Raw genomic sequence first — 15,278 nt, forward strand, 5'->3', positions numbered from 1 at the left:
CCCACCCTTGTGCACACTGTACCCATCCCTTTCTGCCCCGAGGGGAGGATTAAAAAGAAATAAAGAATTCCAAAAGTAAACACGCAGCAAGTGAACTGCCACGAGGCAGCGCCTGGTCCAGAGCCCAAGGAGGGTGAACACCCAAACCCCAGTCTAAGCCACAGCTGCCACATCGGGGTGACGGGGAGGAGATAAGAGCATCTCTCTATAGAATAGACCTCCAAAAATAGCATAAAGCTCCCAGAACAGTTTCCCCAGCTCAGAGCGAGCTGCGCAGCTCGGCGGGACTGCGCCAGGGTGCTGTGCAGTCTGAGCTGGATGCCTGAGGCTGGATGGACTGGGAGCACTGGGAAGGGCCGTTTGCAGCAGCCCTGGTGTCACGTAGCCACGTCACTGCTCTCGCAGGGGACACGGGGAGGTTTGTTCACCCACCAGCCAGGTCGGGTTCGTCCCTAACAGCCCCACGGCTGCTTTCAGCTGCTTCTGGGGGGGATCAGGACTTGGGGGCCCCAAGAGCCCCGTAACGCAGCCTTGGATGAGGGAACACACCCCTGTGCAGAAATGGGACATCCCCAGCTCCTCCTCCTGCCTGGAGCGTCTCCTCCCACGATCAAAACACGAAATTTCTGCCAAAAAGAAGAGAAGAGAAACCAGCGTCTTTATCAGGTACAACCCCTCCTCCCCAGCACCACTTGCCCTTTCTTGATGATTTCTCTGCAATTATGCTGTGGGTGGGGGAAATGTGGTATCACCGTCCCACTGTTGAGCCTATAAATAGTTTCGTTTGCTGCCTTTGGCACCCGCAGTAGCTTTGGTGACGTGTTTGCGGCTCATTTTTTGCGCTTACTGTGAAAAGGAACCCGCGTATTTCACGTGGGGAAGAGGCCTTGGCTGGGGAAGCGGCAAATATTCATTTGTAGGGACGGCAGGTGGGATCTGTCGCCTGGAAATCAGCCGTGTCGCTGTCATGGCCGGTGGGTACAAAAATGCTGACGATGGGCAGCGGTAGCTGCGGCGTGGGGGATGTTTTTGAGCTGATGCCGTCTCTGCTGCCCACCCTCCCCTGTGGTTTCTTTTCTTGCTGGAATTCACTGAAGCAGCTGGTTTAATCTGGAAAAAGAGTGTGAGCGTATTTACTAAGGTTGGTGCAGAGGAGCTGGGGAAAGGAAAAAGCTGCAAAGGGGGAGGATACATCTCTGTCTCCATCCCCTCTTTTGTCCCCTGGAGGAGGACACAGCGGCACAGCCTGGAGCTCCGTGCTGGTGCCGGAGGGAGCAGGGGAAGGTCAGTAGCTTTACATTCTGCAGTTAAATTACATTGTCTTTGAGCCGCCCTGGTTTGTTTTGATGCTGCTGGGCTCGCAGCACTTCCTCTGGTGTTTATTTCCACGCATGACTGCTCGGAGTGGTGCATTACAACATGGAAAAAACCAAGTTTTTTGAGGTACTTAGTCATCACATCAGAGAAGAACCACTATTGGTGCTGAATCGCATCCGGCAACAACAGCACTTGCTCCTGCTGTACTCACAGCGTCCAGCCCTGGGCTCTCTTGTAGCTTTGCCCCAATTCTGCAAGTCCTGGTGGAGCCTGACCTGGGTTTGGAATGTGGCTGCTCCCCCAGGATCTCCCTTTGGGAGACACAGGAGAATGTGAAATATTAACTGAAAAAACAAACCAGAAATGGTGATAAGAAAAGGTTCCTACGGCAACAATAATGATCAGAGAAGGGGTTTACCGCAGGAAGCAACGTGGAAGGGGTGGCTTTCAGCAGCTGCTTCGGGTTGTTTCAATTTGCTGGATTCTTGCTCCAGTACTACGGGTAGGGGATACATTTGGGGTTCAGGAGCACAGAGCATCCCTGCGTGGGTTTAAACCCCTCAGCTGGCTGGAGGCTGCGGGAATGGAGGGGGAGACCTGCAGTTATTTCTCTATTGTGGAGGAAAGAACAGGCAGTGGAAGTTGGTTTCCCTTATCTCTTATCTCTCATCTCATCTCATCTCTTATCTCTCATGTCTTATCTCATCTCTCATCTCTTATCTATCTCTCCTCTCCCAGCAGCTCCCGGAAACTGGAAGCTGGTTTGGACCAAGAAGCTGGTGTGGAAAAGCCCATTTTCCGCTGAGCATGCAGAGGGTGAGCTGGGAGCCTGCAGAGAAGTGAAATTTTCTTCTTTTTTTCTTTCTTTTTTTTTTTTTCGGGTAAAAGCTGGATTTTTCTCTTGTTGCAGCAGTATTTGGGTGTTGTCAGATGAGGGATTCAGTCCTGTTTGCTGCGTGGATTTTTTTATCCCTCGGGCACCACATAAGAGCGCCTTTATTTCCATGTGCCACTGGCTGTAGTTTCCTCCTACTGAGGCCATGGACTAGAACAATGTTCGCATTTAATATTTCAGACATGCTTTTTGGTATGCAAAAGTCTTTTACTTCCTACAAGCCCAGTGTATTTGGGACTATTTTCTGATGATTTGGTTTCTCTGCTGTTCCTCACTTGGTGTTTTTGCTCCTCTTCCTCCATCACCTGCTGTTTTCCTCCAAAACTCACCAAGCTGCAGCCTGGAGCAGGAGTAATTTGGTGCTGGGGCCAGCAGCAAAATGCTACATCACTTCAACCCTATTCAAGATCAAATGTTTGAGGATTTAAAAAAAAAAAAAATTGATTCCTGGCTTTGCAAACACGTGAAGGTTGTTCTCACCTGGAACATACTTGATGCAAACAGAGTAAGATCCAAAGTGCAGGTGGAGATAATGTAAATGTGTTTACAGTGCCAACATTAAACAGGAACAGATGTCAGGGCTGTAGATACGATTTTAATAAACATAGAAGCTCTTTCTTATGGGAGTTGCAGCTGCCTGTGGCTTCAAGGGCTCGTTGACAACAGCATCTGTAGCTTTTTCTGTTTCACATTTTTTCTGTTTCTCTGAGGTTTTTCTTGTGAATATTCTGCAAATATCTCCTGGGGGACTGGTTTTGTGTTTCTGAGGAGAGACCAAAATGTTTTTCCATGCGCTCTGGGAAAAGGCCACGTCTAGGAAAGGTCAGCAAGTAAAAGAGTTTAGAAAACCAGTTTGTAAGAACAACTGCCAAGGTTTAATTGCAAGGCGACAATAAACCATGGCACTCACCCCGCCTTTCTCCTTAGATAGGGGCCTCAGGTCTAGGATTTGCAGGCACGGCTGGCAGGGCGCTCTTCGGATGCCGGCCATGGTCGAAGAGAGTGAGGCCCTCGTGATCTCCCTCTTACACAGGGTGTATGACGCTTATGGGATGGAAAACTCAGACGGTCAGTTTTAGTCACCTGTTCTGTCCGCCCCTCCTTGCAAATACGCCCCTCTCGTGACGGAACCTGTGAAATCTTATCAGTGTTCTTGGCTGTCATAGCAATAAATCTAAACACGAGCTTCTTCAGGATTCCACTGGCCACTCTTCTCTGTCTTGGAGCACAGTGTCTGAGAAACATGCAGGCAAAAATTGAGAAAAGTGCAGTTACTTTGAAGTACTTAGCTGAAAGGAAAATTCACTAAAAGAGAACTGGTCTTGTTTTTAACAAAACCGGGACAACGTCTTAAAAACATACGCTGTTGTGGGAGGTTTTGGGAAGCAACAATTCAGAGTGAACACAGGCTGGAACATGGAAAGAACAGGAGAGAAGGAGCTTTTAGAAAGAAGTGCTGTGACTGCAACACTGAGGTTTGGAGGGGATTATGAGTTTTGTCTGGTTGGTTGTTGTTGTTTTATTATCACTATTATTTTTTTATTTTATTTTTTATTTTAGTGACTGCAGGTGCACCCCGGCAAAGCCCCGGGCGGAGCAGGACCGGTGGAGCTGAGGGACACGCTCGTCCCCAGAGGGTCCGTCTGTCCCCTCCGCACACCAGGGATGGCAGAAGCTCTTAGTGGTGCAGGTACTTGAGCACCATCCCCTTTCCCAGAGGCTTTAAGAGCCGCCCTGGAGACGAGGGGGTGATTTCTGTGCTGGGGGACGGCGCTCAGATGGGTTTGAAGGACCATCCAGCAGCACGTGGGGTGACCTGAGGGTCCTGGCGCTGAAAACACCTTGGAGCTGAAGAAATGGGGACGTAATTGAGACAAAACCCCTCCAGGGCAAACAGAGGTGGCAGAAGCTGGTAAAATCAAGGCTGGTTTGGAAAAACAAAGCGAGTAATGGTGTTTTGAAGGCAGAAATCGTGTTTTCCTTCCTGCCGTGCGTGTAAACCAGCTGGAGGGGAAATGAGAATGTCTTTCCCAGGAGAAAGACAGCCAAAGTTAGTAATTTTCTACTGAAGAACTTCAGAGCATTAGCAGTAACTCTTTACATTTCATGAGCTTCTTGCTTTGGCACAGGCGAAGACCCGACGGCTGTAACGATGCTGCCGCAGCAGAGAGCAGAGCAAAGGACCAGTGAGCACCAGCCTTGTTATGGGGACACTGGGAGGTTGTGGCTGGGCCGAGTGTGACCTGGGCAGCTAAAATTTAGGTTAAAATAGCTGGGGAGAGGGGCAGGAGGATGATGGAAGTAAAGCTGTTTGCAAGCTGCGGGAGGCACAGGGTGGCCCAAACGGTGGGTCTGGGGGACGGTGCCCATCTCTTGTGGTTGGGGTGGGATGGAGAGGATTCAGTGAGGTCAGACAGCCCTAAAAATCCTGGAGACTGATGAAAGCACTGGGATGCACCCCTGAACTGAGCCTGCACCCCACTGTACCCCCCATGTGCTTTGTGGCCGTATTTAAAGGCGCCGAAGGCCCCTGAGTGGGAAACACAAGAGCTGCGGGAGCTGGGGCTGCTCTTCGTGTCTCTTCCATGTGGTTTGTACCCAGGTTTTAGTCTTAAGTGCATTAAGGATCAAAAGGTCCCCATCGGGGTCACCGTGGTCGTAGCCGTGTTCCTTCTCACCATCATCGCGCTGGCGGGTAAGTGCCTGAGGATGGAGGTGCCAACCCCCACAGTCTTCCCCTCCCCTGGAGAAAACCCACCAGGTTGAGTCACCAGGATGTGTTCTGCTTCTTTCCAGTTAAGAGATGCCCGTCCTGTCCATCCTGCCCCTCTCGCGTCCTTCCCGGCTGCCTGGAAAATGGCATTGGATACAGGGAAAAGTGCTTTTACTTTATTGAGGATGAAGCGGAGTGGAACAGGAGTCAGAGCTCGTGCATTTCTCTCGGAGCACATTTGGCCACCATTGACAGCTGGGAGGAGCTGGTAATTGGGAAATTCCTGAGAACCGGTGTGTCAGCGGCTGTTGCCAAGACAATTTGGGATTCCCCTGGAGAGCAAAACATGAAGATACATATCTGATGTTGATTTTTTTCCCACTCTAGCGTTTCCTCTTGCGCTATGGGCGTTCCTTGCACTACTGGGTAGGTCTGCAAAGGGAAGACTCTGGACCTTGGAAATGGGTCAACGGGTCTCTCTTCAACAACTTGTACGTCCCTTCTTCTTTGGAGGACATAACCATGTCCTGGGCTGGGCTGGGGATTGAATGCCAGAAGACACGTATATATTATATACATATATAAATGTGTTGAGGTGAGAGCAATTAAGCACGACTTTTCTTGCTTGAGCTGAAGCGCTTGGACCAGAGTCTGTGGGTTTGTGGGATGCAGATGCTGGCGGGGGGTTAAGGGCACCCCTGGATGAACCCTCCTGGGGTCACACAACTGACACTATTCCCTCCTTTGTGGAGGGCCAGGCAGGTTTTGTTCTTCATGGGGCATTTTCTGTGCTGGGAAGGGTGTTCCCTGCTCCTCACATGCTGTTACTCCGTCTGGGAGATGCTCAGCTGCCAATCTGAGGCTGACGGCAGCCCGTTTGCTTCCCTTTGAGTTTTCCTTTTGCTCTTTGATGCAGGTTTGATGTCCGGGGAAAGGGACAATGTGCCTATATCAACCAGGATGGGATCAGCAGCGACTGGTGCTCCCAGATGAAATTCTCTGTCTGCAGCCACCTGCAAAAGCGGCCCAGCACCATTCAGAAGGATTCAGAAATTCTTCCCAATTTCACCTGAAATTGCCCCCTCGGCAGAGGGGGTCAACCACAAGCTACTATTAACCCTACACGACGTGTTAGCCAGTGTCGCGATGATATAAATTCATTTTAATTTTAGGTTACAAAAGCAAAACTCCTGACAACGGTGACACAAAGCTGAGACCAAAGAATCCTCACTTTGAATTTGACCGCAAGTGTCTTTCCAGCGTTTGCAGTTGCGGGGAGACTCGGGAACAATCAAGGGGTTTGGAAAACTCCCTGCTTTGCTGCTGCCGCACCGCGAAGCTCAGTCCTGCTGGTTTTCCTGTCTTCATTGTTGTTGTGTGTTTTGGATTTGTTTTTTTTCTGGATTTGGAGGATCTGGAGGCAAGGGGCAGAAATACAAAGTGGAGACCCCAACCTCAGCAAGGAGCCCCCACCCGCTGCTCTGGGATGTGTTTTGGCATCCTGGTGAATTACTCAACACTGAATTTGTCCTGTTTTTCCCGTGTCATTTCTTCTGGCTCATATCTCAGTGGCTTTTTTCTGGCAAATCCAGTGTAATGGAGTGCTGCAGCTGTGGGAACGCAGCTGACCCCTCCAAATCGCAGCACAAGCGTTCGCCTCGACGGGACCCTGCACCGGAGACCTGGAGAGCACCGGGACGGCAATCAGCCTGGCGTCGTGCACTCGGACACTGTGTTTCCAGTGACAATATTTATCTCTTTAGGGTGTTTTCCCCCCCAAAACCTGAACCGGTACAGCCACTGTCAGCTCAGCTGAATGGTAGCACCCGTTTGCCTCTTGATTTCCAACTGTCGGGGAAGCAGAACTGTTGGTAAACCTCTGCTCACCCCAAAAAATGATTTCCCCTCCCCACACCCCGATGTGTGTACTAATAAATATTAGCTCTGTCGGAAACGGCCTTTTTAAAAATATATACCTGGGTCACTGTGGCTCTGACAGCACCTCTGCGTGAAAAATACTACAGCTGGGGCAAATATCCTGCTTTTTGACGGATTGAAATTTCCCCATTTTTGCACTTTGCATTTGGGTATATGATAGGAATAAGGGTTTAACTGCTTTTTTTTTCCCTCTCTTTTCCCTGTTTTGCAGCTGGGCTGCAGACACAGAGCCCCTGTTGCTCTGGTTTATATTTGCTCCTATGAGCGTCGCTGCCGCCTCCAGGGGGATTTCGGGAGCAGCCGGGTCTGTGCTGAGCATCGGGCTGGGAAATATTTCCCCTGGGACGGGGTTATTGGAACTTGCTGGTGAACCGGAGTGAGGGGCACTCACAAGGCTTCTTGTAACGCGGATCCATCCCACCAGCTCCACTCCTGCCCGCGTGTCTGGTTGATGCTCAGCCCCATCCAGGCTCCGGAGGTCTTTCTGCTTATCTCCCTGATGAAAGCCTGGGAGAGGAGAAGAGACTCAGAGCTGATCGCATGGCAAAGAGACCTGATCCTGCCCATGAGGGTCTGTTCTGGGATGAGCCTGGCACATCCCAGTTGCAGACTGGGGGCTGGAGGGGTTGGTGGGTGCTTTGGGAGAGATGGGAGTGTGGTCTGGAGGTGATGGGCAGGGCTGCAGACATTCAAACCCGCCTGGACACAATGCTGTGTGATCTGCTCTGGTGACCCTGTGTCAGCAGGTGGATTGGACTGGATGATCTCCCGAGGTCCCTTCAACCCCAACCAGCCTGGGATGCTCTGTGTATGATTCGGTGAAGCAGTGTTTTTTGGGGTGACAGAGGAGCCTGGAAGCTCATTTCTGTATTTGCCCTTTTCCCTTAACCTCACCTAAGCTCCGATTTATGTTTTGAGGCTTTTTTTCCCCTTGAAATCACAGAATCATTTTGGTTGGAAAACACCCTCAAGCTCATCAAGAAAGAAGAAATTGTTCCCCAGATGCAACCTCAACCTCCCCTGGTGCAACCTGAGGCCGTTTCCTCTGGTCCTGGCGCTTGTTCCTGGGGAGCAGAGCCCGACCCCCCTGGCTCCCAGCTCCTTTCAGGCAGGTCAGAGATCAGAAGGTCCCCCCAGGTCCCTCAGCCTGACCCATCACACTGGCCATGTGGGCTTGGGTGCTTTGCCAGCCAGGAAGGAGAAAGGTCAACCACAACGTGGCTTTTTGTAGAAAGAAAAGCTTAAAAAAAGCTAAAAGCAGAGGCGATGCTCAAGCCCTTCCCCCTCGCAGTTATTCACCTTCTCCTCCACGCTCTCCAGCACAACCAGCTGAGATCGCTGGTACCCGCAGTTCTCCGCTGCCACCTCCCAGGTGTTGGTTTTTGTGGAAACCCAGTAGCACTTGGCTGCGAACGGCTGCCAGCCGGCGGGACAGAGCCGGCAAGCTGAGGTGCCTGCGGCAGAGGATGAGTGTGAGCGCTGCTTCACCCCCTGGGCTCCGCGGGGTGAGCGGCAGGGCTGGGGGCACCCCCCTTTGGGACATTTGAGGCTTTTCCTGCCCTTCGAGCCCTTCCAGGTGCGTTTTTGGGGCATGTGGACTCTGCCCATGCTGGAAAAATGTCCCTTGGTAATGGGGAAAAAGCAAGAGGGGCAACGGAGGAAGGTGATGGGGCACAGGGTGGTGCAGGGGGAGGGCGATGGGGATGGGGACAGCAACTGGGATGACTGGGGGGGTCTTGGGGTGTTTTCCCAAAGTTCCTGGCCTTGTTGTCCCCCTTCCACATGGAAAGGGGGCAACAAGGTGAGGTCCCCAGCACTGAAGCTGTGGGTGATGCTGAAGCCGTGGTACCTGTGACGTTGTGGCTCCCTTGTTCACACAGCCGCTGTCTCAGCTGCAGCTGGAAGCAACTCAAGGAGCATTTGAACTCCGGGATGTCCCGTCGGCTGGTGGTGACCAGGCAGGTTTCCCAGGAGCATTTGCTGGCCGGGGTCTCCATGTCCTGGCTCAGGACGGGGCCGTTTTCACCTGAAATGAGGATGGGTTTGACCCGCAGCATCGTGCTGCTGTGTTGGGACCGGAGGACGCAACCGCTGGGGTGACATCCCTGTGCAAAGCAGCTCTTGGGGACAGAGAAAGGTGCTGCCTGGGGACAGGACTCTGCGGAGGACACCCCTGGGGTCTCTGCAACCACCATCAGGGTGGAGAAAGGGACTTATATCAGGACAGGCTCCAAAACCAGATAAATCAGCCCGTGAAGGACATGCTGGCAGCTTTTCCCCTCCTGCCCCGTGGGGATCGCTGCTGCAGAGGTGGCCCAGGAGCTGCTCCCTGCTAGAAATACAGGAGAAATCCGCTCCAGCCCAGGCAGCGTTGGGCTGTGATAGTTTGGGGGGAGACTTTCACCATTTTGGGGTGACAGACCCTGCTACTCACCCTGTCGCTGCAGCAGCCACAGCACGATGCCCGTCAGGACTGCGGTCCCAACCCATCCAGCTCCCAGCAGCGCCCAGTACCCAGGACCTGCAACAGGGACCAGAACTGGGAATGAGGGAGGAAGCAGCTTTTTTGTGCTCTTTGCCCTGTTTTTGATGCCCTTTGTTTCAGGAGACTTAGCGAGAAAACCTCGCGAGTGTCTGTAGGAGCCATGGAGCTGAGCAAACCCACAAGCTGCTTTGCTTGCTTGAGCGGGGACGCTGCAGCGAGCAAAGCTGCAAAGCCTCAGAACTGGGAGCTGGGCTGCTCTCCTCCTTGTGCTGCACTGAGGGTGCTGCAGGGATGGGAAGGACCCAAAGCAAAGCCCTTGGGATGCTTGAAGTGACAACGAGAGGGTGCAGGTCGCTGTGCGGCTCCTGCTCAGCATTGCTGAGCTGCAAAAAAGGATGAGCACATGAAGCCCTGCGTGAAGGGGTAGGGGTATCCTTGGGGGTTGCCTGTATTTTTGCTGCCTTTTCAAGAAAATTGGGCTATGGGAAAGAAATCTGCATGTGCTATCGCTCTCTGCCGGGCTGGAGGTGGGTAACGAACCCACTTGAGAGCAAAACATTGGGTTTTGGCCACCATCAGCTCAGGAAAGCGCTGGGAAAGGCCCAGAAAATCCATTTTTCCCTGTGCTTTCCTGCAGAGTAGGGGTCCGGCAGCATCAGGGATATCAGCTCCTCCAACCCCCGCCCATCACCAACCCCACAAGGTCGGGATGAGCGGAACAACCGCACCCAACAAATTCACTCACCGGGAAGCTTCGCGCAGGCGCCGGGAGCCGAGCGCGGTGGCACCTCTGGCTTGGCATAGACGGTGGTCAGCGCCATGGCCGGTCCCTGCCTTCGCGGCATTAAGATTTAGACCTAGGGGGTTTTTTTGTCCCCCCCAGAGCAAAAGCGAGCTCAGAGACCAGCAGCAGTGGTGGTTCTGTGGCTGGAGTCACAGCTAAAACCCCACACCCATCGTCGTGTCCCGGCTGTCACGTCCCCCGCTTCGCGCTCTGCTCTTCCGCTGGCTGCACCAGCCCACAAAGAGCTGCTTCTGAACGCACAGCTGCTTCTTCCAGGTGTTGAAGCAACTTGGGGGGAGAAAGGGAGGTATCTGAAGGTCTTTACCCATTGGGGAAAGCAGGTTCCTCCTCCTCCTGGTGCCAGAGACAGGCTGGTGCTGGCACATACTAATATAAATATATGTATATCTAGATATTTCTTGATTTCCTACCTGCTTTTCACCAGCAGCAGAGAGCAAGGATGTGACTCGCAATTTGCAGGGTGCTGGTTGATTTGGGGTTTGTCTTATTTTTAGCAGCTCTTTGGGTCTTGGTGCTGCTCCCACAGGTGAGAAAAGCAGAGCTGGTGATGCGGGAAACATCAAACCTGTTGCAACCAGCCACAGAAATGACAACCGGCTTGTTCAGTCTTTCTAGGGGCAAATTTGCAGAGGATCCACGTGGTTCCGTGCTCCTGCGAATGCTGAGAATGCAGCATTAAAAATCCTCTCTGGGAAAGGAGGTGACATGAAAAAGCAGAGATGTTCCCTCCCAAAAAATAAAGGACAAGGTATAACATGCATTTTGCTTTCAGGGTGGGATTTGCCTCATTAAGTGTTGGATCTTGCGGTTGATCCCCTGCTTTAGCTGCTTACAGGGGGATACATCACCCCCTCTCTTTTCCCCCTTGCTCTTTTCATCTTATCTTGCTTTGTCATTCTTTCTGTCTTTCTTCTTTCTGTCTTTCTTGTCCCTTCCCATGCTGATGCGTTTTTAGCACAGGACAAAAATGCTCCATTGAGCTCCAAATATCTGGGTTCATGTCATAAAGTTCTTACTGGCCTCTGCAAAAGGAACCTGAAAAAAAACCCCCAACAAAACAACACAAAACCCCCGCAAACCCAAACAAACAACAAAACTCAACGCAAACCACAAAACTGATTATTTATTATATGTGCAGCCCAAAGCAATTTCTGAGGGTACATAGGCAACTAACTTGCAGGGACCCTCAGCATCACATCAAACACTCTGTACTTGTGTTTCTCCTCTGTTTCTCTTAAGGGCGAGGAACAAGCTCATGAAACTTTCCCCTACTCATCTTAGACCTGAAAAAGCTGCGTACAACCACATTCTAGCTGCGTTCTGCTCTCTCGCAGACAAATTGGCTGAATTAAGATCTCAAGGTTCCCCGAGAGATCGTTCATTTACAACAACCGCTTCCAAAGTCTTGACAGACCATCAGAACCTGGATACGTGGTGACCCGGAGGCCACGGAGCGGCTGGCGGATCCCTCGATCTGCTGCGATCGGTGCCCACAAACCAAACGCGCGGATCCCGGGTTGTGTCGGGGATCTCCGGGAAGAGACGTCCCAGGGCTGGAGCTGCCTGGGGAGAAAATGAGCCAAAGCTCCGACGTCGGCCCAGACACAACAGCCCCACCAGCTGCAGCGTACTGAGCAGAATCACCGCTCACCAGGAGAAATAACTGGTTTGTGCCCCGGTCCCTGCGGACCCAGCGGAGCCGCGGCCCTCGGCAGCGCCCACAGCCCCGGCGCCACCAGCCCCCGGCCCGGGCAGCGCCGGCTCCCCCGTCACCCCTCGGGCAGCCCCCGCACCAACCAAGCTCTGCCCGGGCCTGGGGCTCAGTTTGGCCACGACCTCTCTGGGCCAGGCGGGGTCAGGATGGGCTCTGCTGGAAAACCTGACGTGCGGCCTTTGCCAATGTGGACAGAGCCCTCGTGTGGGAAACAAAGATCCTGCACGCCCAGCCCGGCTTGGCAAATCAAACTCCACACAGAAACAATCACAGGATGATCAGGAACAACATGAATCACAGAATCATTCTGGTTGGAAAGGACCCTCAAGGTCAACGAGTCCAACCATAACCCACCCCTGGCACTGCCCCATGTCCCTGAGAACCTCATGTCCGTCTGTCCAACCCCTCCAGGGATGGTGACTCCAGCACTGCCCTGGGCAGCCTGTTCCAATGCCCCACAGCCCTTTGGGGAAGAAATTGTTCCCCTGATCCTCCCCCAGAGGCTCTGAGCCCCATCATGTCTGACTGGAAGGGCTGCAGCATCCAAGCTCTCCCTTCCATCCCGTGCGACAGCTCCACCTCGCCTGCCCTGCCCACCCCTCCTGCCCAGCCCGGACCCTCCTGCCAGCACTGCAGGCGTGGGACTCGTCCCACCGAGTCCCCCTCGTGCCAAGGATGTCCCAGCTCTGGGAACGGCCCAAGGCTTCCAGCCAAAGGCACTTGCAGCCCCAGCCCCTGGGAGCCGCCCGTGGGGGCCGGGGGCAGCCCAGCCCCCCTGAACCCTTTCCCTGCCCAGGAGCAGCTGGGGAGGCTCTTGGGCTGGGGCGGAACACGGGGAGCCCCAACATTCCTTCCTGGGACACCCCAAAGAGTCCTTAGATACCAACAGCCAGAGGGACCATGGCGCAGCCACCACTGCGGCTCCCAGCCCGTGGCCCCTGTTCCCCGCCGGTTCTGCGGCTCCTGCAGCCGTCTGTGCTCCCCCAAACCTTCTACCCCCCAGGTAAGGACCCACCCCGAGCCCTGCAGCCCGGGACGCTCCTGGGGGCAAGAGCGGAGGTGACCGCCGGCCATGGCTCCTGTCTCTCTTGCAGGCTCAGCCCCCCTGTGCCCACCGCCCAGGCAGGAGCAGCCCTTCCCCGCAGCCTGGGCACCCCCGGCCCCACCAGCAGGTACGGCACCCCTGTCTGCTTGGACACCCCGGCACCTTCGGCCCCTTCAACTTCCCCGACCCCGGGCACTCCCAGCACCCACCACCCCTGTCCCCTGGCACATACGGCACTGGGCAGAACCGGGGGCCATCGGTGATGGGGGCTGGCTTGGGGGGTGCCCATGGTCCCCCCAGCCCAGCACGGCTCCCTCTCCCCACACAGGTCTGCAGAGAGCACCATGTGGCTGCTGGTTTGACCCCCGGGTGTTCCACATCCAGTGGACCATCCCCTACGGCCACCAGGGCACAGCGGTGGCCCCAGCCCCTCCGGAGCTGCCGACCTCCATCCCCGGCTCCCAGCACGTCCAGGGGCAATGGGCACAGCCATACAGCTCTGTCACGGCCACCTCTGTGGGGGCACCTGGGGGCAGGAACATCCCCCGGAGCAGCAACTTCCCCACCAGCTCCTCTGCTGCCCACCAAGACCAAGCCCAGGAAGACCCAGCAGCTCACCAGGATGTCTCTGAGGAGATGCTGCTTCAAGAGGCCCATCGACTCTTTGATGTCTCCTGGGACGCCGTGGGGGTCACCGAGGATGGGTCCAGCAGCGGCCCCACAGCTCCTGACCCTGTGGCCACCAGTGCAGAGGGGAGTGTGGTGGCCACAGCTCCCTCGGTGTTGCCGACAACCATTCACGGCCACGAGCTCAGTGAGGGGCTGTCAGCAGAGATGGACAACTCCAGCACGGCCACTGCCATGGGGACACCCCTGGGCAGCAACATCCCCCTGGGCACCGATGTCCCCCCCAGCCCTTCTGCTGCCTCCTCCATCCAAGAGCCTGCGGACCTGGCAGCCAGCCTGGTCACACCTGATGAAGAGCTGATGGAAGAGGCCCTGCAGCTCCTCGGTTGCCCCGCGGTCATGGTGCAGGTCTGCCAGACTGGTGCCAGCAGCAGCCCCACGCCTGGGGACACTGGGGACACCCCTGGACAGGGGAGTTTGGTGGCCCCAGCCTCTCTGCTGCCGATGTCCGCCACCACCTACGAGCACGTTGAGGGGCCACTGGCACCCCTCAACATCTCCGGCACGGCCACCACTGCGGGGACACCCCCAGGCAGCACCAGCCCCCTGGGCAGCACCAGCCCCCCCAGCCCCTCTGCCACCCCCCAACACACAGCTCCTGGGGACCACACGGGCCCCCTGCCAGGAACCCAGGTGGTGCCATTAGAAGAGGCCCTGACGATCTTCGGCTGCTCCTTGGATGCGCTGGGGGTGGCCCAGGACACTCCCATCAGCAGCCCCAGGCCAGGGCACCCTGGTGGCACCAGCTCAGCCGTCCCCCAGCCTGACTTCTCGTCCCTCGCGCTGCCCGAGGATCTTCTGAGCCCAGATTACAGCGTCCCCGAGCTCAGAGAGGCCGTGCTGAGCACGGCCGAGTTCCATGTGCTGGGCATGGAGCCCCCGGAGCTGTGGAGGGACGCGGGGATGGAGCTGCCACCGGCCCAGGCTGCCCTGGCAGAGCAGCGGGGGCAGAAGCGGGGGCAGAGCCCCTCGGCAGAGCCCCCCAGCAAGCGCAGGGCTCTGGCAGGGAGCAGGGGGGTGGGAGGGGGGGATTAGACCAGAGCAGGGGACACGGTGGGGGGGGTTGGGAGACAGGGGTGCAGTATTTGGGGGTGGGGGGGTCTGGGGGTGTGTGGGAGGAGGGGGAGTGTGTTTGGGGGCCTGGGGGGGTTGGAGGGTGTGGGAGGAGGGTGGTGGGTTTGGGGGTGGGTGGGTTAGGGGAGGTGTGGGAGGAGGGGGGTGCTTGGGGGGGTGTTAGTGGGTGCGGGAGGAGGGGGTGGTGGGTTTGGGGTGAGGGGCTTAGAGTAGCTTTGGGACCTTTTCTCTTGTTTTTCTATTAAATGCTGTTTCTCCAGAACTGCTCCGTGCCTGTGTGGGAGGGGGAGGGAGCGCAGGGGGCACCGGGAAACGGCCCCAAGAGCTGCAAAAGCCCCGATGAGCCCAAATCAGAGCCCATGAGCCCCCAAGGGCACCGAGCCCCGCCAGGGCCGAGTCACCGCCAGCAGGACAGACAATGGGGGGGTCCCCTGTCCCCTTCCCCAGGGGAAGCCGCCCTTTGGTGGGGGGAGCAGGACAGACGGGTCCCTGCAGGACTCACGGACACGGCCCCACACAGGAAGCAGCACGGAGCCCCTGGGACAGGGACAGACCTGGGGGGCCAGGGTGGGCATGGACACACAGACAACAGGGGCTGCAACATC

At 55.5% G+C, this 15,278-nt stretch overlaps 2 protein-coding genes across 11 annotated transcripts; one reads left to right on the forward strand and one right to left on the reverse strand.

Moving 5' to 3' along the window:
• The first annotated feature begins 434 nt into the window (after positions 1 to 434).
• Positions 435 to 6,877, forward strand: LOC135999235 (C-type lectin domain family 2 member D-like). Of its 10 annotated transcripts, none has more exons than XM_065652796.1 (8): positions 435 to 666; positions 2,056 to 2,133; positions 3,773 to 3,902; positions 4,342 to 4,398; positions 4,815 to 4,907; positions 5,009 to 5,193; positions 5,313 to 5,416; positions 5,842 to 6,877. In XM_065652796.1, exons 3-8 carry the CDS (start codon positions 3,878 to 3,880, stop codon positions 5,996 to 5,998), a joined length of 621 nt encoding a protein of 206 aa, XP_065508868.1. In that variant the 5' UTR covers positions 435 to 666; positions 2,056 to 2,133; positions 3,773 to 3,877; the 3' UTR covers positions 5,999 to 6,877. The 10 variants fall into 10 exon arrangements, with proteins under 10 accessions (XP_065508868.1, XP_065508871.1, XP_065508878.1 ...); XM_065652799.1 differs by having other exon boundaries at positions 2,059 to 2,133; XM_065652806.1 differs by having other exon boundaries at positions 5,313 to 5,351; positions 5,842 to 5,927.
• LOC135999234 (killer cell lectin-like receptor subfamily F member 1) lies at positions 6,484 to 10,193 on the reverse strand. Its single transcript, XM_065652795.1, has 6 exons — positions 10,094 to 10,193; positions 9,298 to 9,384; positions 8,710 to 8,889; positions 8,163 to 8,323; positions 7,255 to 7,370; positions 6,484 to 6,607 (listed from the first exon to the last, which is right to left on the reverse strand). Exons 1-6 carry the CDS (start codon positions 10,191 to 10,193, stop codon positions 6,484 to 6,486), a joined length of 768 nt encoding a protein of 255 aa, XP_065508867.1.
• Positions 10,194 to 15,278: the final 5,085 nt, after the last annotated feature.

Source organism: Caloenas nicobarica, chromosome 27 (genome assembly GCF_036013445.1).
Source record: "Caloenas nicobarica isolate bCalNic1 chromosome 27, bCalNic1.hap1, whole genome shotgun sequence".
Lineage (NCBI taxonomy): Eukaryota > Metazoa > Chordata > Aves > Columbiformes > Columbidae > Caloenas > Caloenas nicobarica.

What these genes read in the sequence shown, in the direction of transcription:
- LOC135999234 (XM_065652795.1), bottom strand. Translation starts at nt 10,193, where the DNA reads ATGCCGCGAAGGCAGGGACCGGCCATGGCGCTGACCACCGTCTATGCC. An exon ending in GTGGCTGCTGCAGCGACAGG is followed by an intron (nt 8,890 to 9,297) that starts GTGAGTAGCAGG and finishes TCCTCATTTCAG; the next exon opens with GTGAAAACGGCCCCGTCCTG. An exon ending in GAGCCACAACGTCACAGGTA is followed by an intron (nt 8,324 to 8,709) that starts CCACGGCTTCAG and finishes ACTCATCCTCTG; the next exon opens with CCGCAGGCACCTCAGCTTGC.
- LOC135999235 (XM_065652796.1), top strand. Translation starts at nt 3,878, where the DNA reads ATGGCAGAAGCTCTTAGTGGTGCAG. An exon ending in TTGACAGCTGGGAGGAGCTG is followed by an intron (nt 5,194 to 5,312) that starts GTAATTGGGAAA and finishes TTCCCACTCTAG; the next exon opens with CGTTTCCTCTTGCGCTATGG. An exon ending in GGGTCTCTCTTCAACAACTT is followed by an intron (nt 5,417 to 5,841) that starts GTACGTCCCTTC and finishes TCTTTGATGCAG; the next exon opens with GTTTGATGTCCGGGGAAAGG.